Here is a 24,083-nt window from a genome sequence, read left to right as displayed (position 1 = left end):
TGCTAGGCTGGCTGGACCCATACCTGATGTCAGTTGAAATCATAATGTGGTCTGGGTTCGTCTAGCAGGTGCAAATGCCACACACCTCGAAACATTAACTTGGGAGACAGTCGAAAACACAATCTAACAACTTATTTTTCGTCTGTATCTCTAACACTTCTTTAGCATTTGCTATAATTAGGGTCATTTCTACTGTGAGGTTTGTGTGTTGGAAATACAGAAACTGTGTCAGTGATTTACTATTTTAAACATCGAAAATGGGCCGGTGCCTGATGCCCAAATACCTAATGCATCCAACCCTGTGTCCCTTATTTCAACATTTTTCAAATATATTATGCCCTTATGTTCTTAACCTACTTTCTTTATAATGGTGAGGCGACCCTTTACTCTGTGTATTAGCAGGTGTCCCCAGTCAGGGCCTGTATTAGACACTACAAGACCCCAAGCATTAGAATAACATCTGTCTGTCATTTGACTGTGCTGATGTCTCCTTATTTTAAAAAAAAGAGAAAAACTGCTTATGAAGGTTCCTTTTTTTTTTTGCCTGTCCCGTTTGGTTCTTTAGCCATCAGAATTCAATTCAATTCAATTCAATTCAATTCAATTCAATTCAATTCAATTCAATTCAATAAAACTTTATTGATCCTGATTGTTGACCCCGAAAGAAATTGGGGTAAGGCTGCCGAGAATTATTGTCTGACAGCCAACAAGTTACCTAACGGATTTACTTTACCAAGTGGATCATCACGGCCTTGCAGTATTGGTCTATTTGATCGACCTTTATTTTATTTTATTTTATTTTATTTTATTTTATTTTATTTTATTTTATTTTATTTTATTTTATTTTCAGTTGTTACAGACAGGACAGGCATGGTTGGGGGATAGGAAAGGGAGAAAGAAAGAGAGGAAGGAAAAAGAAAAACAGAGGAGAAGAGGGACCGTAAGAAAGGGCACTTAAAACGAAAATATCTCCCAGATCACCTGTTGAGAGAGTAAGAAAAAAAAGAGAAAACAAGCAAAAAGAGTAAATGGACTGATTCTTATATAGCGCTTTTCTACTCTCCCAGAGTACTCAAAGCGCCGTATACAACATGCCTCATTCACCCATTTGCACCCACTCATACAAGCACTTCTAAACACAAGTGCAAACTAAACTACATTCACACTCTGATGAACACATCAGAGGGCAACTTGGGGTTAGTATCTTGCCCAAGGATATTTGGCATGCAGACTGGGGAAGCCAAGAATCGAACAACTAACCTTCCAATCAGTAGCTGAGCTGCTGCACCTGAGCCACAGCCACTCTACAAGCAGCATAATAAACAAAACACCATCGCTTTAATCTAGCTAAGTGTAAATAATAGTACTAGATATTGAATGTTGTTGTGCAGCACACAAGACTGACAGCGCACAATGTGCTTTGAGGTAGCAGCGAAGAAAGGGGTAGTTTTTGTCAATGAACAGTGAATACCCGTGTGCACACCTGTGAGCACACCTGTGTGGACCAGCGGGCTTGTATTCAAAAGGTTTATCTATGTAATGATCTGCTAGGGGTGTGGGGAGCCATGGCCCCATCCCCCAGGGCATGAAGCAGGCATCAAGGAGATCCAGGCCCCAGACATCCAGAGGCTCCCAGAGTGCAAGAGCCCAAGGAGGATCATCGGAGGGGCATCTGTGCCACCCTCCTGGGAAGAGCTGAAGAGAGCCCCAGATGACGGGTCACCCAGCAGCCACGGAGTAGAAGCTAGTTTTTTTTTGTTTTGTTTTTTTGTGTATATTCAAACATAACTGAAGATTAGCTCTGAAATTGCCAGCTCTGGCCATGGATCACATAAGCAAAAACTGAGAGGAGGGTGATTGGCTTAATAGTCACAGGAAGAACTGGACCAAGTGACTGACCTGGTTAAATAGTGGAAAATGAAATATCGAATTTTTCCAACCTCCACAGGAGGTTACAGATGGGAAGTGCATCTGTAACCGGAAGGTCACCGGTTCGATCCCCGAGCTCTCTGTCCTGGTTGTCGTGTCCTTAGGCAAGACACTTTACCCTACCGCCTACTGGTGCTGGCCAGAGAGGTGCGATATGGCAGCCTCGCTTCTGTCAGTCTGCCCCAGGGCAGCTGTGGCTACAACTGTAGCTGCCTCCACCAGTGTGTGAGAGTGAATGAATAGTGGCATTGTAAAGTGCTTTGGGTGCCTTGAAAAGCGCTATATAAATGCAATCCATTATTATTGGTGGACAGGACATTTTTCAATCTTTTTCAGTGGGTAAGCAATGTCAATGCAACCTAATGCCTCCCCAGCAGAATTGTCAGGTGAAGTGGAGGTAAACATTATTGTACTTGCTTCTTGCTGATAAGAAAGCCAAATTAAAGCTCCTGAATCCCTCTTTGTGTGAGTTATGAAGAGAAAGGTGAAATGTAGGTAAAGCAGCGCTAACCCACAGAAACACATTCTTCCTAATGAGATAAACCACATCTCTGTTACCTGCCACTACCTGACAGAGCAGGTATACGTCTGCAATACTTCGTTGTGCTGTCTGGATAGTTTCAGAAGAATATGCAAAGACTTTTAGCGTATCTGCAGATTTTAGAAAGAACGGTTGAGTTTTAATTCCTCAAAAATCAAGAAAGAAAAGAAAGAAAAAGATTTACTTTTGAACTGCTCAGTTCTTTAGAGAAAACCAAACAAGGTGCAATTCAAGTGCAAAACTCGTAATTTTAATTGAAGGCTTTGAACAAAACTACTGTATTGCATGAAGCTGAACTGTAACTGGAGAAACATAAACATAATCATAAAACAGACTGTTTGGTTTGAATACTTTATTGTATCCTTTGTAGGCAATGGGTGAAGTCTTAGAGATCATTGGAGAATGGGTTTTCTCTTCTTGATCCTTTCCAAGCCCTTTAATCTCAGGCTTTTCACTTTCTTATTCTTGGCTCTTACATCCTGTGTTCAGGATGTAAGATCCAGCCAAGTTGGAGTGACATCAGGGGACTGAGTCCATCACTGCAGAATACTACGCCTCCTTCAAAACCTCCTGGGCTTCTTTTTCAGTGTGTTTTGGATCATTGTCCATCTGTACTGTGAGGCACAGAATCAACTTTAATGTATTTGGCTGAAACCAAAGTATACAGGGAGTGCAGAATTATTAGGCAAGTTGTATTTTTGAGGAATAATTTTATTATTGAACAACAACCATGTTCTCAATGAACCCAAAAAACTCATTAATATCAAAGCTGAATGTTTTTGGAAGTAGTTTTTAGTTTGTTTTTAGTTTTAGCTATTTTAGGGGGATATCTGTGTGTGCAGGTGACTATTACGGTGCATAATTATTAGGCAACTTAACAAAAAACAAATATATACCCATTTCAATTATTGATTTTTACCAGTGAAACCAATATAACATCTCCACATTCACAAATATACATTTCTGACATTCAAAAACAAAACAAAAACAAATCAGCGACCAATATAGCCACCTTTCTTTGCAAGGACACTCAAAAGCCTGCCATCCATGGATTCTGTCAGTGTTTTGATCTGTTCACCATCAACATTGCGTGCAGCAGCAACCACAGCCTCCCAGACACTGTTCAGAGAGGTGTACTGTTTTCCCTCCTTGTAAATCTCACATTTGATGATGGACCACAGGTTCTCAATGGGGTTCAGATCAGGTGAACAAGGTGGCCATGTCATTAGTTTTTCTTCTTTTATACCCTTTCTTGCCAGCCACGCTGTGGAGTACTTGGACGCGTGTGATGGAGCATTGTCCTGCATGAAAATCATGTTTTTCTTGAAGGATGCAGACTTCTTCCTGTACCACTGCTTGAAGAAGGTGTCTTCCAGAAACTGGCAGTAGGACTGGGAGTTGAGCTTGACTCCATCCTCAACCCGAAAAGGCCCCACAAGCTCATCTTTGATGATACCAGCCCAAACCAGTACTCCACCTCCACCTTGCTGGCGTCTGAGTCGGACTGGAGCTCTCTGCCCTTTACCAATCCAGCCACGGGCCCATCCATCTGGCCCATCAAGACTCACTCTCATTTCATCAGTCCATAAAACCTTAGAAAAACCAGTCTTGAGATATTTCTTGGCCCAGTCTTGACGTTTCAGCTTGTGTGTCTTGTTCAGTGGTGGTCGTCTTTCAGCCTTTCTTACCTTGGCCATGTCTCTGAGTATTGCACACCTTGTGCTTTTGGGCACTCCAGTGATGTTGCAGCTCTGAAATATGGCCAAACTGGTGGCAAGTGGCATCTTGGCAGCTGCACGCTTGACTTTTCTCAGTTCATGGGCAGTTATTTTGCGCCTTGGTTTTTCCACACGCTTCTTGCGACCCTATTGACTATTTTGAATGAAACGCTTGATTGTTCGATGATCACGCTTCAGAAGCTTTGCAATTTTGAGACTGCTGCATCCCTCTGCAAGATATCTCACTATTTTTGACTTTTCTGAGCCTATCAAGTCCTTCTTTTGACCCATTTTGCCAAAGGAAAGGACGTTGCCTAATAATTATGCACACCTGATATAGAGTGTTGATGTCATTAAACCACACCCCTTCTCATTACAGAGATGCACATCACCTAATATGCTTAATTGGTAGTAGGCTTTCGAGCCTATACAGCTTGGAGTAAGACAACATGCATGAAGAGGATGATGTGGACAAAATACTCATTTGCCTAATAATTCTGCACTCCCTGTACATACACACACACACACACACACACACACACACACACACACACACACACACACACATATACACATATACATACATGTACATATATGTACACGTACATAAAAGAATAAATAAAGAAGAACAAAGAAGAATTGTTAGTTTGGTTAACTGACCTGTTTCACAGTTTCCTCAACACTGTTTTAACAATAGCTCTTTGTTTCTTTTGTATTTTTTCCCCGTTTTTAATCTTCATTGACAAACTGCTCTGGGAGAATACCAAAAGAGGAGAGGGAGGTGACTGAGAACAGGTTGTCCCTGTTTCTGTGTTTTTTTTTAATGCACCTGAACATGCACAAAATGCTTCTGTGATGGAGTTACACTGTCCCGGGCTGTAGACAGCTGACCTGAGCACATACATGCACCACCACCATTAGTTTCTACACTTGTCACGCTGGGTCACCGCGGCGGCGCGTCTTTTAGGTGACAGATAACAGAAAGGGGTGAGAGCAGGGGCGGCTCTAGATGGGTGGCATGGGGTGGCAAATAAAATTGCCACCCTAAAATAATCCTTTGCCACCTCAAGTGGCACTCTAGTTTTGCATATGACAGTGTTGTTTATTAAAGTAAGATAGCATTACCACTTTGAGCGTAGTTACAGTTAACATTAAATATAAATGCTGAAACTGAATATATTGCATAGTGTTAAAAAACAGCTTGATTTTGCCACCCCATTTGATTTCTTTGCCACCCTAAGAAAATTTCTCTAGAGCCGCCCCTGGGTGAGAGGTATATTCGAGCGGTACAGAGAGTGGCCACTGGCCAACATATTTTTTTTAACTTACCGTTATTAAAGCTGGTTGCGTAGACTCTCTGTGATCGCCGATTATGTGAGTGGTTATGTAAGCCGATGGTATGGTGTTCCAGGGTTCAAATAGTGGGTTTGCGCGCGCTTCCAGTTTAGACGTGAACTGTATTATTTTTGTTTGTTTGTTTGTTTGTTTTTATGTTGAAACACTGTAGGCTGCCTCGTAGTGGCCATTAATGTCTGTATACATGACGGCCAACAATAATAAACATCGATTATTGTTGGTAAGTATCCAACTTAGACACAGAAAGGCCTATGCTACTAAACAAAAATACACTTAACCACATAGAAATAATCAAGCTATAGATTTAACACTATATTTACAATAAAGATAATAAACTATCACCATTTGGAGGGATAGACAATCATTCTGGAAAATACAATAATTATAATTCTACAACTGTTTACAACTGTTTATAACTTGCATAGTTCATATTTCTGTATAGTTTTCATATGTATATCCCCAAAAGACAAGGGTTGAATTGTAACCTCTTAAGCCCTAACGCCCCCTGATACGGGGGCAAAAGGCAGGAGATCAGTGAAACATACATTTTAGAACAGTATATAACTTAGATGCACTCTAGGCCGAGTAGATTTTAATTGTCGGTTTGAAAGGTCTTTTAAAAAATAATAATAATAATAATAATTCCATCGTGGATTTTTGTACCATGGAGCTAATTAGCACAAAGGGGTTGAGCTTGACAGCAAATTGCCAAAAAAAGCCACCTTGCATTCAGACATTACTTGCAGATACAGAAAAACTGATGCCTGGTGAAGAATATCGTGGAACCCCACAATCATCATAATGACTATCCTCCTTCCCATCCATGATACTGATGAAATAAAGATGTAAACAAGTGTTTTGTTTATTTGTTCTTTTTTTGGGAGTTGGAGTGAAACAGAAAAATGACTGACTGATCATGCAGATCTGATACATTTGTAAGGAACAACACAACTTGAAATACTAAACAACCAAAAATGACATTAACAATGAAACGTTTGTACATATTATCTTATTGCCGCACACCAGTCTAGATGCATTAGGTTTTAAAGAAATTATTTACGTTGTTTTTCAATTTTACCACAAATAAATAAATAAACATGGAAGGTCATTATTGTCTGAGTTTTTAAGGAGCTTGGAAAGAAAAGCGTCTGGACTTCTTTAAGTTGCTTGAAGACGTTTCACTTCTCATCCGAGAAGCTTCTTCAGTTCTAAGGTCAAATGGCGGAGAGTCCCAGATTTAAACCCAGTGGGAGTAACCCCCCAAAGAGAGACAAAAGGACCCCCTGATGATCCTCTACCTCAGCAGTTCCCAAACTTTTTTTGTGAGGCTACCATATGTGAGGAGCAGAATCTTAAATTTAGTTCTGGATTTGATGGGAAGCCAATAAAGAGAAGCCAATATTGGAGAAATATGCTGCCTGTTTGTAGTTCCTGTCAGTACTCTTGCTGCAGCATTTTGGATCAACTGAAGGCTTTTCAGGAAGTTTTTAAGACAATCTAGAAGATTACAATCTAGAAGTAATAAATGCATGAACAAATTTTTTAGCATCAATTTTAGAGATATTGCCCAAGTGGAAAAAATACTGCATGTTTCTTTAAGACATTCTTGCAGTATAACTGGTGTGTTGTATGTGTTATCTGGTTTCATGGACAGATAAAGCGGGGTATCATCTGCATAGAAGTGATTATGTGTCATATGCCTTCAAATGAAACTGCCTAAGGAAAGCATGTATAATGTAAGCATAATTACCTAAGTGTGTAAAGAGGACTCAACATTTAGGTCAGGGGTCTCAAACTCGAGTCCTCAAAAGCCAGTGTCCTGCAACTTTTCAACGTGTCCCTATTGCAACACATCTGAATATAATTAGTAGGTCATTAGCAAGACTCAATAGAACTAGACTGCATGCTCAGGTGGCAGTTCAGCCATTTGATTCATGTTACAGCAGCTCATGAGTACACGGTGGAATGATTTTTCCAAACACTTACATTCACTTAAATTTATTTGAGTAGGGTTAAGGGTTGCCATATCAGCATGCAGTCAAGTTCTATATTCTTGCTAATAACCTAGTAATTGGGCACTGTGTCGCACCGTCTATCTATCGTCAGTCTATCTTCGCACAAGCCAGGTCCTTTCCCCTCGAGCCTGGCTTCTATATGCTCCTTCTTCCTGGAGTCTGAGCCTCTCTTCCTTTTTGCCTGCTCAGCCAGTTTTTTAACAGATCCATTCAGCAGCTGATAAGCCACCTAAGGGCGCACCCACACCTCAACAGGTGGCTACTAATTACCAATTCGTCCATTGCCCAACCAGTCCACAGTGAATTAAAAAGAATTCCTGCAAAGCACTGAAAACATGCAATACAAATATCAAAATCAAAATGAAAATCATGCAAATAAACACACTAAAATTGACTATAAGACAAATCCAAATTTTCACTGTGTGACATTTGCATGAACCACTTGAAGTACATTAGATAGCATGCTCTAATCCAGCGGTGCCCAAACTTTTTTTCGCTAGGACCCCTCTGTTTCACAAGAAAAATGTTACATTAACATTTTAAGATCTTACTATCTTCAGGTTTTACATGCTTAGATATACACACACAACTCCTGTTCCTCCATTTAGAAAGGCAGAGGCGACATGGTGTAATTATTTTACTTGTAGTTGTTTTTTTTATGTGTAATAATATTCAAAGTTGCTATAAAATGAAAAAAATGCCTCACTGTACAAAATGGTTTCAAAAACATAAACAAGTGTGGGATACTGTTTGTCCGTGACAGGGGGAACAAATTACAGCAGGATCAGTCTGATATTATTTGTATCCCACTGTAACTTTACTGTATAAAGAGCTAACATCTCCAAAATGTCAGGAGTAGTTAGTCATTAAGTGTTTGTGAACTTAAAATCAAGAATGAGGGATACTGTTTGTCCGTGATTTGGAGAGCCCAGTGCGTGCTCCCGACGAAGGGAAAAGCAATTATGCAGGGGAGACCTACCTTGGCACTTGTGCAGGTGAAGCCAAAGGGAGGACATGCTTCATCATATTTTCTAGTCTTTGGGTTGGAAGGAGGTTGGTTTGGAAATGCTTATGCTTCATTTCCTGCTTTGCGTTTGTGTGGGCGCCCCGTCAAAAACCTGTCTAAAGCAGTGTCCAAGCATTCATTCTTTTTTTTTTTTTTTTTTTTTTTAAATGTATTTATTTATGCAAGTTTCAAAATTTTTACACATTCACAAACAGGGAGACAGAGGAACACAGACAATAAAGACAATAACAACAACAAAAAAACAAAAAACAAAAACAAAACACAGGAACAAACAAACAAACAAACAAAAAAAAAACAGAGCAACAAACCCCACAACAGGGTACACAGCCAGCACTTATTAAAAACAGCAGAGAAGAAAAAAAAAGCAACTGGTATACATGTCAAACAACTCACAATCTAGTGAGTCCAATCCACAAGATCAAATCCAAAGATCGCTAGGAAGAGCTGATAACAATTATGCAATAACAGTTATGGGCAACAGCTCAGAATGAAAGCAGTTAAAACAACGTGGTCAGGACCCAGGGCGTGGACTGTCCTTCTTAATGTGGTCTATAAAGGGCCCCCATATCTTCCTGAACTTCTCCATGGAATCAGACGTAGAGAACCGAATTTCTTCCAGGTATAAACAGGAGACCATCTCCTCGAGCCACCTCTTGAAGCAGGGAGGGGAGGCAGATTTCCACTCCCCCAGAATCAGACGTTTGGCAATAACCATACCAAACATGAAGGCCTGTTGAACAGCAAAGGGACGTGCCAAGGAGTCGCTGGAGCAGCCCAGGATCACCATAAGACAGTCAGGATACAGTTGCCTATCATAAACAGTGCTATAGAAACTAAAAATACTAGTCCAAAAGGCTGTAAGCGTAGAACAGGACCAAAAAAGATGGCCAAGAGTACCGTCCACAAGTTTACATTTATCACATTTGGGGGAAACATTAGGAAAAATCTTGTTCAATTTGGTTTTGGAATGGTGCAGTCTATGGACAACCTTAAATTGAATTAACTGAAGTTAACAGAGCATAGTTTTATCCGGCTTAACACTTCAGCCCATAAATAGTCAGTGATAACCAAACCAGTGTCCCGTGTCCAAGCCTCTTTAATATGGCAAGAGGGGGCTGCCGAAGAAAAAAGGTTAACAAGCCGAGAAATTAAGTGTTTTGAGGTGGGAAGTTCGTTCATTATATTGTAAAAGACATGCTGTATGGGGATGGTATCTAAATTTGAGAATGCTTGCTTGACATTAATTCCTAATTTGTAAGTACCGAAAAAAAATGACTTGTAGGGAGATTGTACTTTGTCTGAAGCTGAGCAAAAGAGGCAAAATGATTGTCAATATAAAGATCCTTTATAGCAATTAACCCTTTGACAGGCCATCGTTTGAAAGCAGCATCCAGCATTTTCTTTTTTCTTCTTTTCATTCTGTGCCCCCCATGGAATGGCTCTGCACCCCCCTAAGGGGTGGGCTCCACACTTTGGTAAGCTCTGCTCTAATCGCTGTAATAAAATATTGTGGTCAACAGTATCGAACAATGAACTGAGATGTAGCAGGACAAGCACAGAGATGAGTCCACTGTCAGAGGCTGTAAGATCTCTGTAACCTTCATTAAAGCTGTTTCTTTACTGTAATGAGTTCTGAAACCTGACTGAAACGCTTCAAATCACCCATTCCTCTAAAGATGATCAAGAATTTCTGAGATACAGTTAGGTCCATATATATATTTGGACACAAACACAATTTTTTTCCAAAGGTAATTGGACACTTGATTCAAAGGCTATTTCATGGGCAGTTGCGGGCAACTTCGTCATTATGTCATCATCAAGCATTATGTTCTGTCAGTGCGCCCCAGGGTGGTTGTGGTTACAATGTAGCTTGCCATCACCAGTGTGTGAAGCGCTTTGGGGTCCTTAGGGACTAGTAGAGCGCTATATAAATACAGGCCATATGTTCATGCAGGTGAAAACAAGCCATCCTTAAGCAGCGAAAACAGAGAAAAAAGAAACCAAATGAACAATCTCTACTAGGTAGGCGTATTGATAGTCCAGCATAAAGAGAAGACTGCATGAAAGTAAAAACAGAAGGTTCACTGCAAGATCCAAGTCATTCATAAGGCTCAAGAACAGAAAGGTTAGATTGGACAAAAAAAAAAAAAAAAGCCAGCCCACTTCTTGAAAATCATTCTTTGGACAGATAAAGCCAAGATCAACCTCTACCACAGTGTCAGCAAGAAAAAGTATGGAGAAGATATGGAACATTCTCATGATCCAAAGCATACCACATCTTGGGAGTGTAAGGCTGCCAGTGGCACTAGGACACTAGTGTTTATTGACCATGTGACACAGGACAAGCAACCAAATTAATTCTGAAGGGTAAAGAGCCATACAGCCAAAGCAACAGCCAAGCAGGAGTTTAATAAAGCACAGAAGTGCTTAAACCGAATTGAGCATTCACTTCCCTTGTTGAAGAAAAAACTTTGGACAGAAAGGCCCACAAACAAACAGCACCTGAAAGCCGCTGCAGTAAAGGCCTGGCAGGGCATTAAAAAAATTGGAAACTCAGGTTGTGATGTCCATGAGTTAAAGGCTTCAAGCTGTCATTGCCAGCAAAGGGTTTTCAACCAAGTATTAGTAATGAACATTTCATTTTCAGTTATTTAATTTGTCCAATTACTTTTTAGCCCCTGAAATGAAGGAATAAAATGCTTTAGTTCCTCACATTTTATGCAATCTTTCTGTTCAACCCACTGAATTAAAACTGAAAGTCTGCAATTTCAATGCATCTGAGGTGTGTTATTTAATATTCATTATGTGTTAATGTACAGAACCAAATTAAAAAACAAACAAACCTGTGCCTCTGTCCAGATATTTATGGACGTAATTGTACTACACACCATGATGAAATATGACAAGTTTTCAACTAACAGATCTTTGGAAATCACCTTATCGTTGCAAAAAAAGAAGAAAAAAAGAATGAGAAAAACATTTTAAAAACGTATATGTATGCAGGTTTATTTAACTTTTAAGACAAATAAAAAAACAAATCAATTTACAATGCAGACCAAAGACCATGTTTTAGTTATTTAATCTTTTACGCAAAGCTGCCACATTTGAGACACCAGAGTATGTTATACTATCACTACCATATACCAAAGTGGTTCTCAGAAATTTTCTGCTATGCCCCGTCTTACAAAGTTGATCCCAGGAAGTCATTAACAATCAGTAAGGTGCAAGTCCTGTAGTTAAAGGGCAACATTAACACATAACCAGACTGTTGGCTGTTTATTGACATTCACAAAAGTAACAAGTAACAAACAAAGAATCAAAAAAAATATATCAGTTTATTTTAATTTCACCTCAGTTTGTCCCCAGGTAATCCATGCTTTTATAACAGTGTCTTTGTGAAGCCACCAGTAAGTAATACCTCATAATTTTAATGTGTAAAGATATGATGCCAAAGGGAAGAGATTTTTACTGGGTTTCACTTTTTTGACAGGTTTTAAAGAGCCAAATGTGCCTTGGCTGTTTTGTTGCATGCTAAATTCAGGCTTCAGGATAGGTTAAGGCTTTTCATATAGCTGTGATGGCTAAGGTTGTGGAAAGGTCAAATGTAACAAATAACCATTAGTGTAAAAATAAAAACAATGCTGTCTACACTTCAGTAACAAGAGAAAAATAGCTCAAGGTGTACAGTTAAAATACATATACAAGTGCATCGAATGCTAAGAAGGATTAAGATAGCTAAATATGTTTTAGTAAAAAATATGGAGGTACAAAAAATACTTACTTCTAAATACTTATTTACTTACAAAATCTAAACACTGATTTAGCAACAATGACTTGATTGGTCAGATACTGGTCAAAAGTCATGCTCCTCAGAAAAAAAATTTGGTATCTCTATCATTCACTGCAGTAAAAGTTCGTACCTAAAACAGATGTGCAAAAGTTCCACTAGGAAATCAACAGGTCTGTGAAAACAACATGAAATAAGGGAAACAAAACCTTTCCTTTCTAGCTAAACTCTCCCGGAAAATGTTCAGACTTAATGTTTCTTATAGATGGTTAAATGAAAAAATTTAAGCAGGATAAGAGCTTTGATTTTAATTCAGTGTGCCCCAGAGCAGCTGTGGCTACAATGTAGCTTGCCATCACCAGTGTGTGAATGTGTGAATGACTGAATGTAGTGTAAAGCACTTTGGGGTCCTTAGGCATTAAGTAAAGCGCTATACAAATACAAGCCATTTACCATTTAATTAAAAAAAAACAAAACCCTAAAATAATAAATCTGGCAAAATGGAGGATCTTTTATCTGTATAAAAAAGTCCCTGATGAGTGATTGAGATTCCTTTTTTTTTTTTTAAATAAAAAGGACAAAGGCAGGGCTGCATAGTTATAAAATTATATACTAGTGATACTGGTTGAAATTACAGAGCAAGTGTTTGCACCCTCAGCTTTGGTTGCTCAGTAGTAATTATACACCAGACAGACAGATTACTGCATTCAAGGTGTTGTCTGGTGTGAGTGTTTGTACTGTCTGCGAGCTGTTTTGAACCCAATGTCTGCGTGGGCTTTCGTGGTGTACTGCTGATGAACAGGCTGTGTGTCTAAACTTGTGCTGGTACTGTACATTTTAAACCTAAAAATATACAATTAACATTGCTACCCTTCATGAAGGGTAGTAATAATAAGTAGATGGGGAAAAACAAAAACAGCTGTAACCACATTAATATAACTGCTATCAACAGCCAACTGCAGATGAAAGCACTTCAAACTGTTGGTGGAAACAGTATGGATCCCAAATACTGCTTAAGTTGTTCATGACAACAGGAACAGGCAGTAAAAGCCACATCCAAAATGCTGTGGCAGTGGGAGTGACATGCAAGGAGAGTGGGAGTCAGTTACCAATGTTTTGCGTGTATTTATGCAATTACTGCAATTTTAAAGTAAGACAAAAACATTTATAAACCTGAATCACAAAATAAAAGGGATTCGCGGGTAGGAAATGTTACCAAATACCTCCATCTATTCATCTGTATGTTTACCAGTTGACTGTGGAATGACACGTTGGTGGAGGCATCGGTCCAGATGTTGTCCCTTATTTGCTCCCACAGCTGTTAGAGGAAGCCGGGGCAGAACACTAATTTAAAATTGCATTTAATTTCAACTGAACATGAAGAGACTTTCAGTTTATCTGCTAATGAATGTTTAATATTATAAAACTATTATAATTATAAACGTTTAATATCCTAGACAATAGTAATGGAAAAATTATTATTTTAACTTCTCAGCTGCTTTAAATTGTTTCCTCAAGAAAAGCATATTTAATAAAATGCCTTTTGCATAACTAAAACTATAAATATACCTCAGATAATAGAGTTTTACATTAAATTCAAGTAAAACTAATCACAACCAAGGCAAGAGAGACTCAACTCCCAATAATAAACTACCTGTGGTATTGCAACATACTTTTTTAATAGAACGAATTATGAAATATGTTGCTTTAAGAAGTACTCAGCCCTTGATAATGCTGCAAACAGCTAGTTTGCAATGTGTCTTTCAATAGCAGCTTAGTTACAGCCTATTGTGGTATGTGGGCCATGTGTAAGCACATTGTGTGGGCCAGATCTGGGCCATACCAAGTTTGCTATGTGGGACACTTCTGTAAAAGCTTCTGAGGAAATTATCCAATTTGAGACCCTCAAAACGGATGTTTGATTTTGAATTGTGCAAAAAAATAAAAGAAAAAAAGAAAGAAAGACATTTATATTGTTTTCCAGCCCCTTGAATTAAACCTGAGTCTGGACTGTACCTGCATTTGATTTTTTACCCTTTTCTACTTACCAAAGATTACTAGACCCAGTTGTCCATTATGTCCATATACTGTTATATCAGAATGACTACATATTATACCACATATTAGCTATGTTATTGTTCAAAGTACCTTTTAAAACGTCCAGATTTATAAAAGTACCATGCTGCAGCCCCAACATTCAGGGAAAGCAAAACAAGAAATAATGCCCAGGCAACACGGCTTGTTCCTGCAGGGGCACAAGAAGAAACAATATCATGGGAAAGAAATTAAATATTGTTCTTTCTCACTTCCTTAACATTTAGTTTTATATTTCACATTCAAAACTTCCTTGTATTTTCAAGTTTTAACGTACAAAAATAAATTAGATGAACTTGATATGACCCTGAAAAAAGCTTTCACAAGCTAGGACACGCTCTGAGATTCTGTCAGTGAGGCAGAATAACATGTATTAATAACATGTGTTGCACTGGGTGAAGCATCCGACAACCATTCATCAACATGCAACATGACACAACATCCACAAAAGCTCAGATCTAAAAAACAGAAACAAAAGATAGATTTGAACAAACTGTAAAAGCTAAGACTTCACCTGATGTCACATGCACATAGAGCTGACCGTGTTTACTTCCATATGCGTTAGATGCTTCACACTGATAGAGTCCATTTAGATCAGACGTCAGGCTGAGCAGTTGTAGGTTTGCACCGTCTACTTTGACAGCAGACTCCAGCAAAGACTGGCCAGATCTAGAAAAACACGAATGAGACTCAACATGAAATGTACAGAGAGAGCAGAAAACTGTTGTACCAAAAGTCGAATACATTTCAGTTATAAGCTCTTTGTTATAGATCTTTACTTGCTCACACTAAGATTTTGTATAAAAAAAATAAGAGTAAATGGCACTTTTCATGTTAATTTCTGCTTTTTTGAAGAAAATCTTGTGTGAGTAAGGTTTCATGCCACTGTATTTTGTGCATATCAGCAGAGCCCTGCTAAATCTGTTCAAACTACATCAGTCTACACATTTGTCTTCAATGATTGATGATTCAATGATTTGGGAGCATTGATTGAAGCATTCAATGTAATGCAGCTAAACAACATCAATTTCAGATATTAGATAATAAAAGATTCAGTTTCACCACATCTGATTCTCATTTATCTCACCTGATTAACACTAGCAGAATGAGCTTGCTCTCTCAAGTATTGAAAAAAAATATAGCCACTTAAGATTAAAAAAATATAACTTGAAAATATTTAAAGCACTGCATTGGCCAGGGATTCCTCACATTTATTGGATCATCAGTGAACTACAGAGAGAGAAGCCAAAGATCGCTGAGTGACACTGGTGCGGTTTAATATGAAAAGAGTTTATAAGTATGTGAAAAAAAATCATGTTATTTGTAATTCCACTTTTGTTTTATGAACATAGTGAATTTCTTACCTACAATTACATTTAAAAATGTCCCAACTTTAAGTATGAACATCATACATCACGAAAACAGCTTTCCCTGAAGACCAGGCATTTCTATAGTTCAGAAGCACCTGATAAAATTATTTGTTTAGTTGCTATTTTTTGGAAAGCATCATCCATATATCGACCGACACATCACCTATGGGTATGTGTATAAAAGTATAGTAAAAATGCAAGGCAGGGTGTCTGTACTGCTGTGATTGGCTGAAAAGCCAAGAAGACAAATGAATCATCAATGCTCACAGCTGATCTTCTTGAGAGCCTCTTTACCATCTGCCTTTCTACATCTAGTAGCAATAAAGGGCATGCTGAAGCAGTTTTCATTACTTTTGAAGAGTCTACCTAACAGATGCAGCAGGTAAATGTAATGCTTTAAGCATTTTGTGTTGCTGTGTTTATGTTTTGTTTTTAATGCAATTTTTGACTGTTTTGCTTTTCCATTACTTTAAGTGGGAACACAGAAGCTGGGAACAATTCTTGCCTTTGTCACTGGAGCTAATACTCTTCCACCAGTTAGCTTCTCTCCACAACTTACCATTTAGTTTTTTTTTACCAACACCAATCCAGGAACCATGTGTAAACTACCTCATGAATCCTCATATCATGAACAAATTAAATGGTCTTGGGTTGCTTGGCTGCTATTACTTCAACAAAGAATTCTACACCCAACCCTAACATGAGATAATCATCTGTTGAATAAGATTTTTTTTTCTTTTTTTTTTTAAATTAGGCGACTTTATGAATTTTACACTCTAGTTGTTGAAAACTTTTAGCAAGGTAACACGGTCGCAGTCTTGTTACCTTGCTAAACACCAATATAGCCCTGGTTTTGAATCCAAAAACTTGGACTTATAAAGATCTAACTAAACACAAAAACCTTTTAACTATTTGGAAGCAATATCTAAAAACAGTAAAAGGCTAATGTGTGTGTGTGTTAGTCCCCATAGGGAAATTGCTCCTCTGCATTTAACCCATTCACCCAGTGAAGCAGTGGGCAGCCACCAATGCAGCGCCCGGGGAGCAGTGTGTAGGGACGGTACCTTGCTCAGGGGTACCTCAGGGTAACCGTTCAGTGGAGTCGAACCCCCGACATTCCAATCATGGGGCCACCACTCCACCTACTGAACTATCCCTGCCTTAATGTAATTGTCTGGACATTGTAACAACAATTAAATAGAGCTCTTATGCAAAATTCTAGTTTATCCTCACATTTAGACTTTATGTGTTTAAAATCTCACTGTAGGGTTTGGTATAACCTTTGTATGCTTAGGTGAAGTGTGTGTGTGTGTGTGTGTGTGTGTGTGTGTGTGTGTGTGTGTGTGTGTGTGTGTGTGTCAGTATGACGTCGTAAGGAAAACTGCTTAGCTAGGTGCAATGATGTTTCATTATGTTATTTGCTAACTGTTTTGCTCAGAAGGATGAATCTCAGAGCCAGCGCCAGGGGCTTCCTGGGAAAAGATAGTGGGAGTAGCTTTTAGGTCTTCATCCACAGGCCGTGGGACCTAAAGATACAGAGAGTTGTGTGTGGAGGGGTAAAAGAGAAGCATCCGAAGGGCAGAGCAGGCATGACTGTGAACTGTGATGTTTGATGTGTGTGTTGGCTCTCCTGCCCAGAAATAAATAGCTCTTTCCGTGTTGCAGACTTTATTCCACTTTATTCCATTTTGCAAAATTCCACAACAATACTGACTCACTGTTGGTATATGTATTAAATAGCAATATTTAAGTCCATCTAATTTTCTTTGGACACATGGGCAGCATCTCTGTATTCCCATTCACACATGGAAAATCCAACATCCAATTAGAGTCATCATGTATGTGCTCTAGCGGTCAAGACAATGGCATTACTGAAGACACCAGTGTTACAGTATTAACCTGAAGTGACCTCCCTATAACTTCAAAGTAGTTCAGAGTTAAACCATCTAAAAGTTACATTATCAACCACATTATATATGTACTATACACAAATGAACTGGGTTTATATAGTTTATACAACGATATCAATTAAAGATGAAAGTGAGGCCACATAGGCAATTTATGGAAAAGCAGCACACTTGATGGTCTCTCAAATGTAATCCCTGTTCATACAAATAAAGGTGGATCAGTTACACGTATAACTGAAAGTCTTATCTTTTCTCTGGCTATTGGCTAAAAGATCAGAAAAATAAAATCTCAATAGCCGAATCTTGATAGCATCTGCAAGAGCTTGCCAAAAAAAACAGTACCTAAAATACTGGTATGAATGACGTTAATGTCAAAAGGTGATGTCGCTATCAATAAATCATCTCCTTGGGTTCCCCTCCAGTTGCTCTTCAGTTTCTGGGATAACACCAATGGGATAGAAGTATGCATGCAAAATAGCTGCAGGTTCAGGTAACTGTCTGTTCTTTTTTTTTCCTTTTTTTAAAATTTTCTTTATTTTTTGCTCAGACACATGAAAAATTAGAGGGAACATTGATCGTGGGACAGAAATAAAGTGAGTAAAAAAACTACCTAAATGCATTTAGAATATATTTAGAACTATAAATTAAATTATCTTAGCAATTATTGGTTTTTTTAATGTCATAATTCCAACCCTCCTCCTTTATCCAGGCTTGGTACCGGTGTTCTGACAAACCATTCTATTTTGGCAAAACGTCCTACTGTAAGTAGTTTATGCACATTTCTCCTGTGACAGAGTAATTCCAGCACAAATATAAGTAGGTATGACAGTTTGCCACTTAACTTTGCCCATCAGAGCATGCTTGTAGCTCATATTCATAAAGCCAGGATGGTTTGCACTTAATTTTACCCTTTAAGTATGCTTGTAGGTCACATTCACAAAGGTAGCATGGTTTGGCACGTAATTTTGCCCATCAGTCGCTAAGTTGGCAACACTGTTCATAAGGACAAAGACATGAGCTCACCGGTCCTCTGGCCAGGTCAGCTAACAATAACACAACTTTCCATGGTACCTTATCATTAAGAATCAGAAACTTTATTGTCATTGTCATGAGAACAACGAAATTAAGAATGGTCCCCGATCATTGCATCATCCCTAGCAATATCAAAATATAAATAAAACAATAAAATTCAATAAATAAAATAAGAAAAGAATGACCTCATAAACTTTTTAAAACAGCACCAGTTCTTTACTTTCTAAAAGGATTGCATTAATAGAAAAATGGCTCCTTTCTCTGTCATATGCGTGGGCATACATTTTCTAAATCCATGTTATGGATGTTATTTTCTTAACAAACTGAACATGAGGAACATTATGCTTCTGAGAGAAAGTGAGGTGGAGGATTTTTTTAGGGTATTAAATCACTGAGCAATTAAGTTTAACTGGCTGACCTTTTGATCAGATCGCAGATTATGTGCTTAAAGTACTCACACTGAGCTTTCATCTGATATCATAGTCTGCAGTTTATTTTGCAAAATTCACTGCCAGCACTACAAAAAGAGTTTTTACCCACATGTGTACATGTGCCTCTAAATATAAGTCTCTTTCTCTCTCAGCATTTAAATGAATATTTCAACCGAAACCATTACTAAAACTGCTTTACCTGATCCAGGTGAATTTTGCATTTGGGTTAGCTTCTGTCACACACTCAAACGAATCCTCTGAAATTGCTGAAATTTTCACTTCTGTAGGAGAAACTGCAAAAATCAAAGAAAAAAAAAACAAAAAAAAACTGTAAACCCCAAACTAAGGAAATACTAATCATGTCAAAATAATGTTTCATAAATGTTTGAACCCTGTCACGTCAGGCAAAACCACAAATCTTGATTTTCATTCAGTTTCAAAGATTAATCCTTTCAAACACAGTCAAAGGTGTCACCGGCTCACGTACAGTCACTTTATACTAAAAACAACATATTAGGTTTCTTGATCTTTTGGGGAATTCCACCAGAAACAGAACACCACAGTTATATAACATCACAAAAAAAAAAAAGAGCACACAATACTTCAAAACAGCCTCAGTTAATTTTACTTATAGTTTGACATATAAATTGCTTGTTTGATAATACCCATGTTTATATTATATATATAATGTTCTTCCTCTACCCCCCTGCAATTTTTGCACAAGTCGAGGAGCGTGTCAGGTTACATTTCACTGTTTTATACTTGTATAACTATGCATGTGACAAATAAAGAACCTTGAACCTAGGGGAACTGCACAGATTTTCTCACTGGAAAGAGAATGATGCTAATTGAACTCATCATCTAGCTTGAGAAGACAGCTTTTACTTAGTGACATGGTGTTTTGTCATGCAGGAACCAGTAGGACATAACCTCAGGCCACAAACTCTGCAGGACAGGCTGAATATCTGAAATAGTAGTTTATTGGTACTGAGAGGTGAAGGTCTGCAGAGAGAGCAACTAAAATTACGGAACAACTGACAAAAAGTGACATACATTATATTAATAATGTATCTAATAAGAATGCATGTATAGAACCACATTGCACACAAATATTCCAGTATTGTAGTACCAGTCACTGAGGAAACAGACTTGTGTCTGGACTCAACGCCAATAGTTTCATCTCACTGGAATAACTACTGTGGTTTGACTTCATTGTATTTTTTTGGTTACATGATTTCATCTTTTGCAATAGTGGTGTAACAACACCCTTTATACGAGTCTAAATGTCGCCACTTAGTCTTTCTGGTTTTTGAGGAAATCTCTCCGTCTGCTGTGACAACCTAACATTAAGAGACTTAACGCAGAGGCAAAGTCATGCCAGCAGGGATAAGGTTGCAACTGCAAATGCAACCCCCCCCCCGCTAAAACCCTCTCCTGAACAAAGACAGAAATATGAGAACGTTTATGTCTGTTTTTGTATAAAACAGGCTGAGATTGATCCTGGGTGTGTTGGTGTACTTTATTAATGATTTCATTAAACTGTTAAAATTCTTAAATGAACAGTGATTAAAAAAAAAAAAAGAAGAGGAAAAATAATAAACTCCATGAACAGCTGATACTCACAGTAGACCTGTATGGTGAAGGCCAGGGTTTCTTCTGCAGACAGGGAGTCACCACTGATAACACACTGGACCTGGTAACCATTAATCTCTCTCGTAGGAACACCAAACAATGAGCTGACTGTGGTAGTCGTACCGTTGTCATACTGGGTGGAGTTTGTTGTCGTCCTCACTTTGTCTCCCAAAGCACCAGTGAGCCACCTCACCTCTGCAGGAGGCTTCGATCCAGCAGCCGTGCAGGTAGCAAATAAAACCTCTTCTGTGCCCAAAGTGGGAAGATTGTCCATCACACTTGTGAAAGGAGGCACTAGGAGAGGTACAGCACACAAATAAGTTGACATGTAAGCATGACAGTAAAAGTAACTCTATCTACATCGGTTATACAAACACCTAGAATATCTTAAAACACATTTCATTTGTATACCGAGCAGGTTTAGAGGAATCTCAATCTTCTGATTTCCACTTGGAAACAGGGTGAAGATGCACGTGTAGCTGCCTTCATCCTTCAGGGCAACATTGGATAACTGGAGAGTTCCATTTTTGTTGTTAAAATTCCCGACATATTTAAATCGATCATCACGTCCATTGACAAACTGGAGTCCATTTCTGGGTTGGATAGTAATAAAATTGTCATTATGAGGGTTTTTTCTAGTCTTCCTTTGCCAGGTAATCTGTGTCAGGTCATCATTGGTGTCAGTGACATGACACGGTAAGATGGCCGTACCTCCTTGAACCGCTGTCACACTTCCACCAGTCACCTTTAGAGCTGTAAAGAGCATGAAACACTAAGATCAAACCTCAGCTTAAAGATAAGAGACAAGAGAGGAGATGCTTTACACAGATTTAAAGTTACAGCTAAAGCAGTTAATTAGAAGTAGTCTAACATAAATGTAAATGCTGTAATTTGATTATTTTAATAAACCATATAACTTGGATGGATTCGATGCTGGCGTGACCACAGTGCACGTCTGATTTACACAGATTTAAAATTACAGCTCCAAGTCCATCTAGGATAAATTGTTCAAAACCCAAGCAAAAACTCTCAGAGCATAGTGTCTGATTTGGTTATTTGGCCTGTACAGAACCATTTGGAGCCATGGGTGTGGCTTCCTGGTTTTTACCTAAAATGGGACACTCAGCTACAATGCGTCCAGGCTTCATACAATAAAAACACATTTTTCCAAGTTCAATATAGAAGAACTAGAAACGTTGGTACGGCCACTTCCTTTAGCATCAGGATGAGATATTTGTCACTAGTGCGGACTTAATGGGTGTCAGGGTATTTCATACATTATTCCAAATCAAGCACCATGGTGACAACTCAAAACAGTCACTTTATTCAGTCTTGCAAAGTTGCCTGCCTCCAACAGCTCTTTTGTCTTGTACTAGCAAACAAAAGGAACAAAAGAAAAAACACTAGCAAAACAGTTTTAGTAACTGTAGGCCACAAAGCACAATATAATTACAATACAACAAACCACAGTACAGTAAAGACAATTAAAACTCAAAATACCATTTACCACACAAAATGTGACCGACATAAACACAACTGCACAATTACAAAACTCAGACAAATCAAAGTAAAAATAACCTGTTGGGTAATCGTTGGGTAATTGCTCCAAAATACACTCTGAAAATCTAAAGCATACGCAAGAATCCATGTGCTACCAACTACTACTGACTTGTTTTGCCTTATTAATCTAAAACCTTCCAGGTTCCTACCTATCTGTAAAGTCTGGCTTCAATTGAATTTATTCAGCTGAAGACAAACTTGTCTTATATAATCAGCATTCGCCGAAAAAATGTGAACAAAATATAAAAGTTTTTGAACTTTTCACTTTTTACTTTATAAAAAGCGTTACTGCTGTTTCGGTTTAAATTTAACTTTGTCATACCTGGTTTTTCATTTCTAGTCTGTTTTCCCTTCACTCACGTTATCTAGTCCCACATTTTTCGCTGTTAGATTTTTACAGCCTTCAGTTGTAACATCTGCCAGATTATCTCCCTTCAGCTGCAGCCTATCGAAGTATGGAAAACAAACCACGTACCGTCAGCTTCTCTGGCAAATAGAAGCGCAGATATTAGCAACAAACGACAAGTTATCAGGGGAAAATAGCGTTGCATGACTTCTCGCTGTAATTGCCAATGAAAAAACAGAAAAATCCACTCGCTCTGCTTACTGCGGTCAAGTGAGCCCTCACTTACGAAGTCACAGTCAAGCTAGCCGCCCCGCCAGCCGCACCTAAAATGTGGTTGCACTACTCTTACGCATATTACGGTACAGGTGCCGACTGGCTTAGAAACGAAGTGTTTTCTGTCCTGACACTATTTTACTTCACAATCCACTCCCAGTTTTGGTTTATCTCCACTTTCCCCCCTGTGATCCACAGCCCAAATTACTGTATGATTCAGAGAAAATTAACAATAAAATTTGCCCAATTTACTCTACTGTACTCTTAATATTCTCATCTTTGAGCTCAGATTACAGGAAAACTGTAAGAGGTGACACAGATATTTCACTGGATTCTGACTCTGGGTGACCCCCACTCTTCACACTGTCATCCACAGCAAAAATTACTGTACGGTTTTTGAGAAAATTGATAGTAAAATCTTCCCATTTTGCTTTACTGTACTCTACATATTGACATCTTTGAGCTCAGATTACAGGAAAACTATAAGAGGTGACACAGATATCTCACTGGATTATGACTCTGGGTGACCCCCACTCTGCACCCTGTGATCCACAGCCAAATATACTGTACGGTTTCTGAGATTGCTGTGTTGACAGAGTATGATAAAGGCTAAGAAAATATACTGCCTAAAATAATATCAAATTTATACAACAAATTACAAAATTGCCACATCTGCTGTTATTGCCATGTGTTAGAGCATTATTTAGTCATAGAAAATACATATCATTGTAATATCATCAGTAAAAGAAATACTCCCACTATGTAAGACATGTTTTTAAATTCAGTTAATAAATATTGTATCAAGTCCATACAGATGTTTAAAGACATAATGCAAAGCATGTTTGTTTCTTATTGCTTACAAATGTGTTTGCCTTTAACATAATTTACATTTCATTTATACATTTTCACAGACGAAACAATAAAAGAGGTTTCCTGAACTGTTCTTGATGGCCCAAATTTTGAATCCTTTTGAGGGTGATGCATTATCCAAGAAAGTGGGAAATTTGTTCATTGATCTCTGACCCTAGCTGACTATGACGCCTCCTAATTCTGCTTCCAGCCTTG

General features: G+C 38.4%; 1 protein-coding gene across 1 annotated transcript; it reads right to left on the bottom strand.

The window, feature by feature from the left end:
- Positions 1-11,576: 11,576 nt before the first annotated feature.
- Positions 11,577-23,150, bottom strand: LOC101480215 (nectin-4). The gene is made up of 7 exons (XM_014409010.4): positions 22,875-23,150; positions 21,251-21,592; positions 20,831-21,133; positions 19,407-19,500; positions 14,982-15,136; positions 14,522-14,618; positions 11,577-13,691 (listed from the first exon to the last, which is right to left on the bottom strand). Exons 1-7 carry the CDS (start codon positions 22,948-22,950, stop codon positions 13,676-13,678), a joined length of 1,083 nt encoding a protein of 360 aa, XP_014264496.3. The 5' UTR covers positions 22,951-23,150; the 3' UTR covers positions 11,577-13,675.
- Positions 23,151-24,083: the final 933 nt, after the last annotated feature.

This window comes from Maylandia zebra, linkage group LG16 (genome assembly GCF_041146795.1).
Source record: "Maylandia zebra isolate NMK-2024a linkage group LG16, Mzebra_GT3a, whole genome shotgun sequence".
Lineage (NCBI taxonomy): Eukaryota > Metazoa > Chordata > Actinopteri > Cichliformes > Cichlidae > Maylandia > Maylandia zebra.
Note: the sequence above shows the minus strand (reverse complement) of the source record. Positions and strands in the feature narration are given on the sequence as shown.

What these genes read in the sequence shown, in the direction of transcription:
- LOC101480215 (XM_014409010.4), bottom strand. Translation starts at nt 22,950, where the DNA reads ATGCAACGCTATTTTCCCCTGATAACTTGTCGTTTGTTGCTAATATCT. An exon ending in ATTTGCCAGAGAAGCTGACG is followed by an intron (nt 21,593 to 22,874) that starts GTACGTGGTTTG and finishes TGCTCTTTACAG; the next exon opens with CTCTAAAGGTGACTGGTGGA. An exon ending in GCAAAATTCACCTGGATCAG is followed by an intron (nt 15,137 to 19,406) that starts GTAAAGCAGTTT and finishes GTGTTTTTCTAG; the next exon opens with ATCTGGCCAGTCTTTGCTGG.